Genomic DNA, 12,270 nt, shown 5'->3' on the forward strand with positions numbered 1-12,270 from the left:
ACAGGTGTCAGTTGAAACATTTAGAAGATAAACCGTTTAAAAATACCAGACATGGGGTCTTCTAAGATATGATGACGATGCTTTTCATCAAACTGTGTAACAAATGCATTATATTTTAAGTGTCTGTGATTTACTTAGACAAATAGTAACTTTTTTTAGTTTAGTAACATTTCAATCAGTTCATATAAAAAGAAATAAATCTAAAGCCATATGGTTACAATCTTAGTATAAGAGTCAGAAACAAGATAATTTCTACTTAGAATAAAGAAGTGCACAACAGAAGCGATTACCCCTTACTCTCAATGTTACCTCTATTTTAACTTAAACATCCTTTTAGCTTCAGTTGGTGCCAGTTTTATTATATGAGGTCAGGTAGAAAGGGTTTATCACCTTTACCATAATTACTAATTCATTAAAGGTTAAAAGTGAAAAAAATGTTAACAGAGTATTTATTTACATGGTGAGACAATGGAAGATTTTATTTATTTCTGTTTCTCTGTACTTCAAGTTTTTATTATAAATTCCTTTTATAAAGACAGAAAAAGGACAAACACAAGGTTTCTGGAGGAGAAGAGTACATTGACATTATATTCTTTAACTTTAAATGTATAAAGTACTAAATAACGGTCTTTTTTCCTCTTATAGGGAATTATGCTGGTCTATGACATCACAAATGAAAAGTCCTTTGACAATATTAAAAATTGGATAAGAAACATTGAAGAGGTATGTATGGAAAGAGAATGGATACTAGAGAAGAGTCCTGCTGGGTGCTTATAAAGGGCTCCTCTGTCTCCCTATCACTCAGCTGAGCTGCTAGGAAGTAGGGCGCGGGCAGGTCAGGCCCTCTGCTCTGAGGAGTGCCAGGGAGGGTGACATCTCTGGTACCGCCAGTCTGACTTCTCTGCTGGACTTGGGGGGTGCAGACAGAGGAGCAGTTTCACAGAATTTTAAACTTGGCCCTGATCTTGAAAATAATTTAATCCAAGCCCCCATTTTACACATGAGAAGACTGAGGCCAGAAAGAGGTGACTTGCATGTGCTCATAGAGCCTTTAAAAAGGAGAGCGAGGATTAAAACCTTGGTTCTCAGGTTCTGTCTGTTCCACCAGGCTGTTTGACGGGCAAAAATATATCTTTATTCCGGCAGTTTATCATTTTGCCCTTCTAACATTTTCTTCATCTTAGATATTTAAAATTTGGTTTAGTTCCAGTTTGATTGGTATGAAGATTTTTTTTAAATGTCTTTGACATTTCAGAAAGAAATCTGACTCTGAAATAATTTCATACACATTTATATTAACCTACGTGAATTTATTGTTTAAGTAGTTCAGAATCCAGAATACCTTCCGCATTGGCTCACTTAGTACTGAGGTTTTCTCCCTTCTTTGACCCAAACTAACATTTGGAAGTTTTTTTGTTAGATAACTTTAAGTTTTATTTTTGTTTGTTCATGTACCAAAAAAGACATGAGAATGACTGCAAGCCTTTGATAAAAAAGTTTGCATGGACTCTTATGCTGTAGCTTTCCCCTCCTCTCATCTTTAAAATTTTTCTGTGAATCAGGCCTTGTGTTGAGTGAAAGATTATTTGTCTTATAATTAAATTTCTGGATCTGTTTCTGACAGGTTAAGATTTGCCTATTGAGTAACTGTGTTTTTCTCAGGTTGTTTGTGTAACATACTGTTTTCTCCCTGCAGCATGCCTCTTCAGATGTTGAAAGAATGATCCTGGGCAACAAGTGTGATATGAATGACAAAAGACAAGTGTCAAAAGAAAGAGGGGAGAAGGTAAATTTGAACTGAATGCATAAAGATTGGAATCTACTCACGTTAAGCATTCATTTTCTTACTATTATTTAATTATTGATTTAAGTTTTAAAAACATCTATATTTTAATCTGTTAAAAAAACAACAAAAGGGTTGTAATCCATACTTGAATGGTATGAATTAGTATTCGAGCTCCAACTCCATATACTGTGTAGTCATGACTCATTCCTAAAGAATTTGCTGTTTTCTGGGAGATACAAATTGGTCCTTTTTCAGATTCCTGCAGCTTAGAGTTCAGGCTGTTTCTTCCATATCTGTGTGTAAATACCCAGTTTTGAAGTTAAACCAGTTCATTCTCTTTGAAAAAAAAAGTAGCAGGATAGGTGAAATTTCAACAGTAATCATTTTTCAATTCATTTTTTTTTTCAGGAATATTTTACTACACATTAGATTTAGGTCATTATGGAGTTTTAGACTCTTCATTAAGCTACGGATGTCATTTATAGGCATTTCTCTATTTTATGTCCTGCAAAACAAGAGTTTATTACATGTACGTATTCATTTCTATGACATTTTCCAAATTGACTTAGATGCTTCAATTTTTTAAGTCTTGGAATTTTGCTTTAGACTTTTTTTTAGTGATACGCGCAAAATACATTTTGCTTTTCAATCTGACTGCGAACTTTTTTCCCCTAAAAACATTCACTTAATCTTGGTGTTGCAAATGAACTGGGAACTCTTTGGAAATAGATGGAAATGTAGAAGAGTTCACAAATTGCCACAATCAATAGAAACCCAAGCAGTGAGTACTTAGTATTTTAAGCTTTTGTTCTTTTATGCAATTTATTAAAAAATAATGAAAAGTTACAATAGTAACTGTTGGAGGTTTGTACTTTGGGAGCAGATAAAAGGGGTAAAACTATCCCAAATTAATGATAGGGGTGAATGTCTCATAGGTTTGCTAGTGATTTTATTAGAGAACTACAAGTATAATCGAAAAAAAGGGAAGTACTTAAGTTATGTTTTGAGTGGAAGTGGTGCCATTTTACTTACTTGTGGTGATGAAGTTAGATATCTAAATTTCAAACATGATACAGTAGAAGAAAGCAAAGAAATTTGAGAACCACAGGAGTTCTGAACTAGGTACTCTCCCTTTAGGACTCTGAAGAACCTAAAAAAATATAAATGCTCTATATGTTCAAGAAACTTGCACTGAATTTAAATGTTTCTCTTGTCTTTCAGTTAGCAATTGACTATGGGATTAAATTCTTGGAGACAAGCGCAAAATCCAGTACGAATGTAGAAGAGGTGAGAAGGAATTGTTTGGTGACTTGTTATGTAGTAGCATTAGTGTCTTAGGTGCCTGTGTTCAAGCAACTCTCCAAGCCTTGATATTTTCTGACTTAGTGAATGCCTTGTGGGAACTCCACTTCCATTCTGTAAATGTTTATGCTTCTGACTTTTATGTGGATCCTGGTTGTTGGATTTCTACCACCCGTCCTCCACATGGGATATATTAGATTGCTCAATTAAGAGTCACTGAACAGGGCTTCCCTGGTGGCGCAGTGGTTAAGAATCTGTCTGCCAGTGCAGGGAACATGGGTTTGAGCCCTGGTCTGGGAAGATCCCACGTGCTGTGGAGTAACTACTGAGCCCTTGGGCCACAATTACTGAGCCCGCGGGCCACAATTACTGAAGCCTGCGCGCCTAGAGCCCATGCTCCTCAACAGGAGAAGCCACTGCAATGAGAAGCCTGCAAAGAGTAACCCCCACTCGCTGCAACTAGAGAAAGCCCGCGTGCAGCAACGAAGACCCAACACACCCAAAAAAAACCAAAGAAGGGTCACTGAACAGAAGATGGAAGTTCAGGTTAAGTTCAGTTTTGCCCTTTGTTTGGGAAGCTGGAAATCCTGCTCTGGCCGACCAAGCACAGTGTCCTCTGCTCATTTATCATCGTCCATGTCATCCTACAGTAGCGTGTAGCACAGTCTTAATTACTTTCATGTCTGCACTCTCTCAAGAGAGAATTAAACTGTTAGCTTATTGAACAGATTCCCTTAGTGTCCATGTTTGAAGTCGATTAAGCATGATACATTTTAACGCTATGGCATTTAAGTAGAAATAAGAAAGTGTGTTTATCAGAGAGTAGTTTTAATAAGTTTTCAGTAAGTTTACTGTTAAGACCAAATTATCTAAGATCTTCTAAGAATAGATTTTCTTTGCCAAGCGCAGAGTTGTTGATAATATTTTCTTTTTTAAAAACATTTTTAAAACTGATCATAAAAATAATACATGTACTATGTGTTAATACATGTAATTTATTTAACAATAAAACTGATGGTTTCATAAACATTTAATTTCTCAAGCTGTTCACTCTTCACCATGACATATGGCTAAAAATTGAGACTTAAGTGACTCGACTAGTGGACGCTGATCAGAACTTTTTCTTTCTTTTAAATAACTAACAGTCATTTCTTCAGGTTGGCTAACGGGGGTTAGGAAACAGGAAGCCTCTACTGATTTATTTACTCAAGCATAGATACGCAGAAAAATGCTTCCTTCTGCTTGCTACAAAAGGATTTCCTTTCATCAGAAAGAGGGGAGCCTCTTCAGTCAGGTTTAATGGTGGAGACAGGAGAAAAGCTTGCTCACTGAGATGGCCCACGTAGGATTGCTGCCACAGAGTGAGCTCTGTACCCTGGCTTAATGGAGCAGGCTTTGGTCTCTGTTAGTCCTGTGCCCTGATCATACCTGTGACTTAGAGAGAGTATTGAGTTGGGAATTCCCTGGTCAGGGAACTAAAATCCCGCAAGCCGCTCGGTGTGGCCAAAAAAAAAAAAAAGAGAGAAGAGAGCATTGAGCTATGGAAATATAGACCTGGGGATTGCCCGAGCTGCTTATTCTGGCCAGGTATTCTGCAGAAGTTAGCAGTTTTCCCAGAGCTTTAACTTAGCCTCAAAAACTGAGATGGGCTTACTTAGAAACTTTGACTCACAGGTGACCAGTGTGACAGTGAAACACTGACAATGAGTGATAATAGTAGTTATCATATTGCTTCTTTTTGACTGGTTTAATAATAATCCTTTTGCTGAACATTTTTGGGCATTAGGAGTGATTGGGAACAGACTGACATACCAGTGGTTTAGCATGGAGACAACTGAGGAAGCCTTAAGAGTCACGTAGAAACAAAGTAGGGATGATAGTTTTTTTAAAATTATTAATTAATTTATTTATTTTTGGCTGTGTTGGGTCTTAGTTGCAGCACAGCGGATCTTTCGTTGCAGCGGGCAGGCTCTTCAGTGCGGCAGTTAGGCTTCTCTCTAGTTGTGGCACATGGGCTCTAGAGTGCACGGGCTCAATAGTTGCGGCTCATGGGCTCTGTAGTTGTGGCACTTGGGCTCTCTAGTTGTGGCACATGGGCTTAGTTGCCCTGCGGCATATGGGATCTTAGTTCCCCGACCAGGGATCGAACCCCTGTCCTCTGCATTGGAAGGTGGATTCTTTTTTTTTTTTTTCATAAATTTATTTATTTTTGGCTGCATTGGGTCCTCGTTGCTGAGCGTGGCCTTTCTCTAGTTGCTGTGAGCGGGGGTTACTCTTCGTTGTGGTGCGCGGGCTTCTCATTGCGGTGGCTTCTCGTTGCAGAGCATGGGCTCTCGGCGCTCGGGCTTTAGTAGTTGTGGCTTGTGGGCTCTAGAGCTCAGGCTCAGTAGTTGTGGCGCACGGGCTTAGTTGCTCCGCGGCATGTGGGATCTTCCCAGACTGGGAACCAGGCCTCAAACCCGTGTCCCCTGCATTGGCAGGCAGATTCTTAACCACTGCGCCATCAGGGAAGTCCCTGGAAGGCGGATTCTTAACCACTGGACCACCAGGGATGATAGGTTTTAAAAACGTTTGGCTTGGGTTTGGGTCAAGAGGCACTAGGCATAAAATGCCACTGAGATTTGTCCTGCTTCTATTTCACTGATTTCCACGGTGGGGAATTTAGCTGAGCTGTAGGAACTGTTGGGATTTTGGAGTGTTGCGACACGGGAGGTTATATATTCTCAGGTATAAGAGGGAAAGCAATTTGAAAGAGAGGAGGTGGGGAATAAAAGGTGGAGATTTTTGTGAAAACAAATTTTAGAGCTATAGGGTAATTCATAATTATTCCTTCAGTTATTAAACAGATATTCAGCATCTCCTAGACCAGAAACTGTGCCCCACTCTGGGGATGCCCAGGAGCTTTAGAGCCTCCGCCTCCCAAGTGATCTTATTATACCCATAACTCAACAAGTGTCATACTAGGAACTTGTGCCAGATGTTATGTGCGAAAATATTTGATGAACGACAGTTTGATTACACTGGAAAACCTTTATGATATGATAAATGAAAAATAAGTTACAGTAGTCATGTGTCTACTGTGATTGCAATTATGTTCTTTTCTCAATTAAAAACCTCAAAGTAATATATTTATATTTTATAATGAAATAATAAAAAAGGCTACATTTCTATTTTAAAAGATAATATAAACATATAATAATGAAATCTTTGGTTTACCTTTAGGCATTTTTTACACTTGCACGGGATATAATGACAAAACTCAACAGAAAAATGGTTTGTATGACATATAATTTTTATTTTCCTTATGCTGTTTTTAAATTTGTTTTCTTATTTGTGTTGTTTATTTATTTAATTAAAGGGATAGGCCTGATTATAATATATTCAGATTAACCCATTTTTTTCCCTGACTTACATTTTCACCTGCTTAAACTTTGATTCTTATTTCTGTGTCTTCAAATTTCTTATTTCTGAGCTGCAGCTGTTTCAGTTCTTTCCTCTGGCTCTTTAAGTGGTGTTTATTTTTATTTTTTTTTTAACATCTTTATTGGAGTATAATTGCTTTACAATGGTGTGTTAGTTTCTGCTTTATAACAAAGCGAATCAGCTATACATATACATATATCCCCATTAAGTGGTCTTTAATTGAATTTTGATCAGAATAATTAAAGTAATAATGGCAAAATTAAATTTTTTATCTCTCTCTATATCAGTATATAATTATGATCTCAAAGTCGCTGAAGTTTGCTTAAATTTGAAACAATCTCAGTGATGAATCATTATGACATCCCGACATCCCGGAAAGTTTGGTTTAACCTGAATCTTGCATATAATTGTATACCTTATGTTACCAACTCTTCTTACCTCCAACAAAGGGGTTGCCTGTACCAGTATCTTAACATTGTTTACATTATTACCCTTGAAACTTTACACTCTTTTGGTTATAATTTTTTTGAACTGGACTTAGGAACTTCCTAATATGTGGTTAATATATTAGGTGCTAGCCTTAAAATATTTTTCCTATATTAACCCACCGTTTCCAAAGAAACAGACAACATCAGAGCTTAACTAGTTCCCTTCCTAATTAACCACACTACTGAGGACACATTTATGGCATGGTTAGATATTTTTTTATTTCTTAGATAATTGGGCTCAAACCATGAAACTTTTATTTCCTTGCTAACTCCATCTTCTGTTTTTTTTAGAATGACAGCAATTCATCCGGGGCAGGTGGACCAGTGAAAATAACAGAAAACCGATCAAAGAAGACCAGTTTCTTCCGTTGTTCGCTCCTTTGATGAACTCTTTCTGAGAGACTGCAGCTCACCTAGAGGACCCTTTCCTGCTTCTCTGAAAGCACAGGTCACCCAGCCTCAGAATCATCCTGCCTGGCTGCTACTGAGAGCACCGCTGAACCTAGACCTAGATTCTGCACACAGAATGTGCAGTGGATTCCAGCCTCATGGCCCATCAAGATAACAGGCTTCTTCTTTCAAACGTGGAAGCAATGAAGTGGAGACACGTGCAGGACTTAACTTGTTTTTCCTCTGTTTTATTGCGTGTTGCAGAAGCTGCTATCTTTTTCTTTTTCACTTTGCACATCAGTTGTTAGCCTTTCCTTGTTACAGCACAATCTGAGATTCATATCTGCACACTTCTGTCTGATGAGGTTCTAGACAAATTTGCATTTGGGAATGTTTAAAAAAAGAGTAGAACATTTAAAGCAGAGGTTAATGTACGAAAATTACAGCATATCTGGTCAGGCTCATATGGGCAAATGTTATTGCATTGATAGCATTTATTTAAGGGCTCTGATTTTCATAAATAAAAGTCATTAAATTCTGATAAAATTTATCTTAAAAATTCATAAAAATGCCCATCTGTTCATCAAAGGCCACAGTTTCTTTATTTCTTCAGATTGTTTAGAGTTTTGCTTCATTCCTGACTTTTTTGCCAGAGTCTGGGTAGCTGAATAAATCACTTTTTCAGGTGATTTATTGATTACCTCTGCCTAATCTATTGACACTGCATTTGGAAATCACTTTAATGTCGCTTTTCTTGAGTTTTGTATTTGCTCTTCTTTCCTATGTTTGACCTATTATAATCACTCACCTAAAACATAACATATTTGAACATTGTTGTCTGTTTCTAAGTGTAAGCTTCTTAAACTGAAATTTTACATAGACAGACACACTACTTAGGGTTTTATTTCAGCATCTAATTGTTGTTCTGTCACATCAGCAAACATAATATATTTTTTCTTAGATTCACTCCTTAGCTGTTGGTTTAGTAGCAATGCCCAATTCTTATCATAATCCCTGTCTGCAAGAATTAACAAGAGTTAGATTTAGACTTAGTTCACAGAATGCTTACCTATAGGGATAGAGATTAATTTGTGGATATAAATTTCATAGAGATAGCTCTTGGTAATGGTGAAAATAACGATTTTTTTTTTTATTTTGGGCTTTTTTTTTTTTTTAAATAAGATTAATTAGACCTAGTGCAGCCTCTAGGAAAAGTCTTGCCTTTTCATTAGAGCAAATATGAGCATGGTTTCAGTTTTACAACAGCTGTTGTTGAATGTGTAGAACCCAGTTCCATCTGTTCAGGTGCATTGCTATAGAACTTGGTCCAGCCATTTGGGCCAAAGCCAACCAAAAAACTTAGCTGCCTTTCTCACCAAACACTGGTACTGGTATGCCTTTTGTAGATGAAACCGTCACATGAGAAAAAAAGGTATTTAGTGTTAACTTAATGTGCCAAATTCATTGTTGTTATTCTAGCCTTCAGTGTCATAACACAGAAGGGAGTAATAAAGAGGTGATTAGGAAATAATAATTATTCTTCCTGTTAGGCCTGTTTTGTTTCACAAAGGTTACCATCATGCTTTATAGTTAAGTCCGGGAGTTGAAAGTGGGAATGGATTGCTTGTTACCTCAGAGAATTCTGCTTCAAATTAAGATGTGTCATTAGAATACTTGGACCAGTCAACCTTTACTACTTGTTTGAAAACTTATACACAATTTAGTGGCAGGAAATATATACCAGAGCTATTTTTGATGGGTTCACTAAATTTATTGTTCACAAATTTCAGTCTCCTTGATTTTTTCTTTTTTTTTTTTTTTTTGTACTTACTTATAGGCTTAAAGGCACCAGTTGGTGTCCCAGTAAAATCAGTAGTTCCTTGATCAAAAGTTGACTGTAAGTCTACCATCTGAAAATTAGATAGGTTTCTGGAACAAAAAAGATAATTTCTTAGAAACATTTTGTATTCACTGATTTTCAGAAAAAGATCCCAGCAGTTAAGCTTTCTGGATGGTAACAAGGTAATTTCTAATAGGCAAGTGCTATGACACCATGTATGAATGTAACTCTCTTAGTAATTTACCTCCAGCTCTTTGGTGTCTTAACACTTTGGTTTATATCTCAGGGGTTGTCTGCAAACCAAAACTGACATATTCTGTGGTTAGCCTTTTTTTTTTAAACAGAATGCTTTGCTTTTGTTTTTTTTTCCTTCTCTCTTCTGTTGTCTCATATGGGTTAATAACTAGTCTCCATGAACTTCCCTTTGAAAGAGCCTATGAAAGTTAGATGAGTCTAAAAGTGTTCTTTGAAGTAGCAGCAAACTGGGGGTATATACTCTGTTATATAGAAATAAATTGTCCTTGCTATTTTCTTACATTTAGCTTTGCTAAATTGTATATAATTTGAGCTAAGACCATAGGAGATTCACTTTCTGCATGGTAAAATGCCCCAATAAATACTCCACTTTGCTTAATAATGTACATATAGTGCATTATTTTTTCTATTTGTAGATGAATTTAGTGACAGATAATTGTCTGTTCCCTGCTGAAATCTAGTTTTGTGTGAACATTTTTGTGGTTTTATGGATAAAGGTACATGAAGGTTTATTGCAGCAGTATTAGTGGTTCAGTGGCTGCATTTTATTATCAGTGTGCTAATTTTTGACAATGACTGGGCTAGACCTTTTCAAATAGAGTCTGAGGGTATCAGACAATGAAAACGTGCTGTAACTAAGTAGCATGTAAATCAGTTGATTGTAAAGCGTTTCACTGGGAACTTATTTTAGCTATATTTTACTTCAGACAGATTATGAGAAAATAATCCACCTGTGCATCAGTTAGGAGGTGCTGCAGGGTTTCTTACTATTTACATGAACATTTTGTGCAGTCTTTGTTATAAATTTTCAGAAGACTATACTCTTTACTTTGAAGGACTATTTTTTAATTATACCTCATTTAGCTAACTAGTATTCTAATACCTAGTAGAAAAACAGTGAGCCAGTCTTTAAGTATCCAACACAATTTAGACTATATGTTTTGTTTTGAACTAAAGGCATCATTGGAAAAAGTAGCAGGTAGTTTAGGATAGAACATACATGTCATATCCAGTAGCGCAAAAAAAGTATTATCTTCCTGTCTCCATTAATAAATTTAGCTGTGCAATATAGATAAATGTTTGCAGAAATTTCTAAATAAGAGATTATAACTCCATTTTACAGGTTCTGAATGCTGAGAATCTGTATTAAGGCTTATAGTTTTTCCTGTGAACAGTAAGTGATACGTGTAAGCAGACTTCCTTTCCTAGTTCATGACTTAGATTTCTTTATAAATTTAGTTCTTAATCTTTAAAGATGAGTTTCTAAGCTTAAAATTTTAAAATAGCATTTCATTATGTTGGTTTACTTTTCTCTGATTTTAAGCACTCATTTCTGCTCTCAGATTTTTTATAATTTTTCTTTTAACAGAAAGGACATTCCTTTTTCCTTCTTGTTATATCCAAAGAAGGGGGTGGGGGAATGTCTAAAAATGAAATTCCTTGTCCTAGAGGGACCTAGATGGACAGGATATACTAATAAAATTTCAAATGCTAGCACAATTTTACAGTAGAATTGGTCTTTTTTCAGACTGATAAAATTAATGGGCGTCATGTTCACTATGAAAAAAATCTAAATGAAATTTACAGAAATGAAAATTAGCAAACAATTATTTTAGGGATATTTTCAAATTTTACTTCATTTTTTGAAATGCTTGTGCCATACGCAATTGCATTTCTTATTGCCAAGAACTAATAGAACTTCTTGTTTTATTTCTTACCTTTTTTTAAAATGTGAATTTAATTATAATTCATTCCTATGGCCTTACAGATGGGTTTTGTTTATTTGCAGCTGACACTGTCCCTTTAAAGCAAAATACTGTAAACTATTTGACTAAAATCATGCCCCTAATGGGAAATATCCATTTTTTCCATAGAATCATCCTACTGTAAGTTTCAGCATATTTTACTTTTGCTCCAATGGCTTAATGTGAAAAAGCTCCTGCAGATAAAGTGGACCTGTCATGTTGTTAATCTTGTTTAAGCCAATTCATTAACTGTGTACTGATAATGATGCTGTGTTTTTTTTAAGAAAAAATGGATTTTATTCCAGGTGAACTTTTTTTTACAATAATGTTCGTCTAAAATAAAAACTACATAATGAAAATACTTATGTCTCTCTGAAATGGATTGCACATTTTTTAAATGTTTCTTCTAATTTGCTAGGTGTGTGTCTCAAACCATGGTAGACTTGAGATATTTTAGCAAACTTTACATCTTACTTCGAGTTCTTTTTGTTTTTTTGGAGGGAAATTTTATTTATTTATTTATTTTTAAACTGAAGTGTAGTTGATTTACAATGTCATGTTAGTTTCAGGTATACAGCACAGTGATTCAGTGATATATATATATATATTTTTCAGATTCTTTTCCCTTACAGGTTATTACAAGATGTTGAGTATAGTCCCCTGTGCTGTACAGTAGGTCCTTGTTGGTTATCTATTTTATATATTTTAGTGTGTATGTGTTAATGCCAACCTCCTAATTTATCCCTTCCCCCCGCCCTAGAGTTCCTTAAAGACTGAGAAAAATGGCCAGAGCTCCTGCTTATTCTTAATTCAGCATACATTGAGGTTATTCTGTTATAGAACTGCAGCCTTAAATTGATCGTGCTTCCCTTCTTAGTCCTTGCCAGTTTAGTTTCTGTTGTTTTCACTTTCAAACAGCACAATTGGATGTCGATGTTCTGCCAATGTTCTACCCCTGGGCTGGTGCATGTTCCCGGTAGCTTTTGCCGTTCATCCCCAGAACCATTTTGAACCTTCACTATTCCTCTCAAGCTTATTTTC

At 36.0% G+C, this 12,270-nt stretch overlaps 1 protein-coding gene across 1 annotated transcript in view; it reads left to right on the forward strand.

The window, feature by feature from the left end:
- RAB8B (RAB8B, member RAS oncogene family) overlaps positions 1-11,534 on the forward strand; it is a 66,594-nt gene extending 55,060 nt beyond the window's left edge. Inside the window, exons 4-8 of the mRNA XM_068553148.1 lie at positions 646-723; positions 1,697-1,786; positions 3,008-3,073; positions 6,311-6,361; positions 7,291-11,534. Coding sequence (XP_068409249.1) covers positions 646-723; positions 1,697-1,786; positions 3,008-3,073; positions 6,311-6,361; positions 7,291-7,383 — 378 coding nt within the window. The 3' untranslated portion in view covers positions 7,384-11,534. The remainder of the gene's footprint in view (positions 1-645; positions 724-1,696; positions 1,787-3,007; positions 3,074-6,310; positions 6,362-7,290) is intronic.
- Positions 11,535-12,270: the final 736 nt, after the last annotated feature.

This window comes from Eschrichtius robustus, chromosome 1 (genome assembly GCF_028021215.1).
Source record: "Eschrichtius robustus isolate mEscRob2 chromosome 1, mEscRob2.pri, whole genome shotgun sequence".
Lineage (NCBI taxonomy): Eukaryota > Metazoa > Chordata > Mammalia > Artiodactyla > Eschrichtiidae > Eschrichtius > Eschrichtius robustus.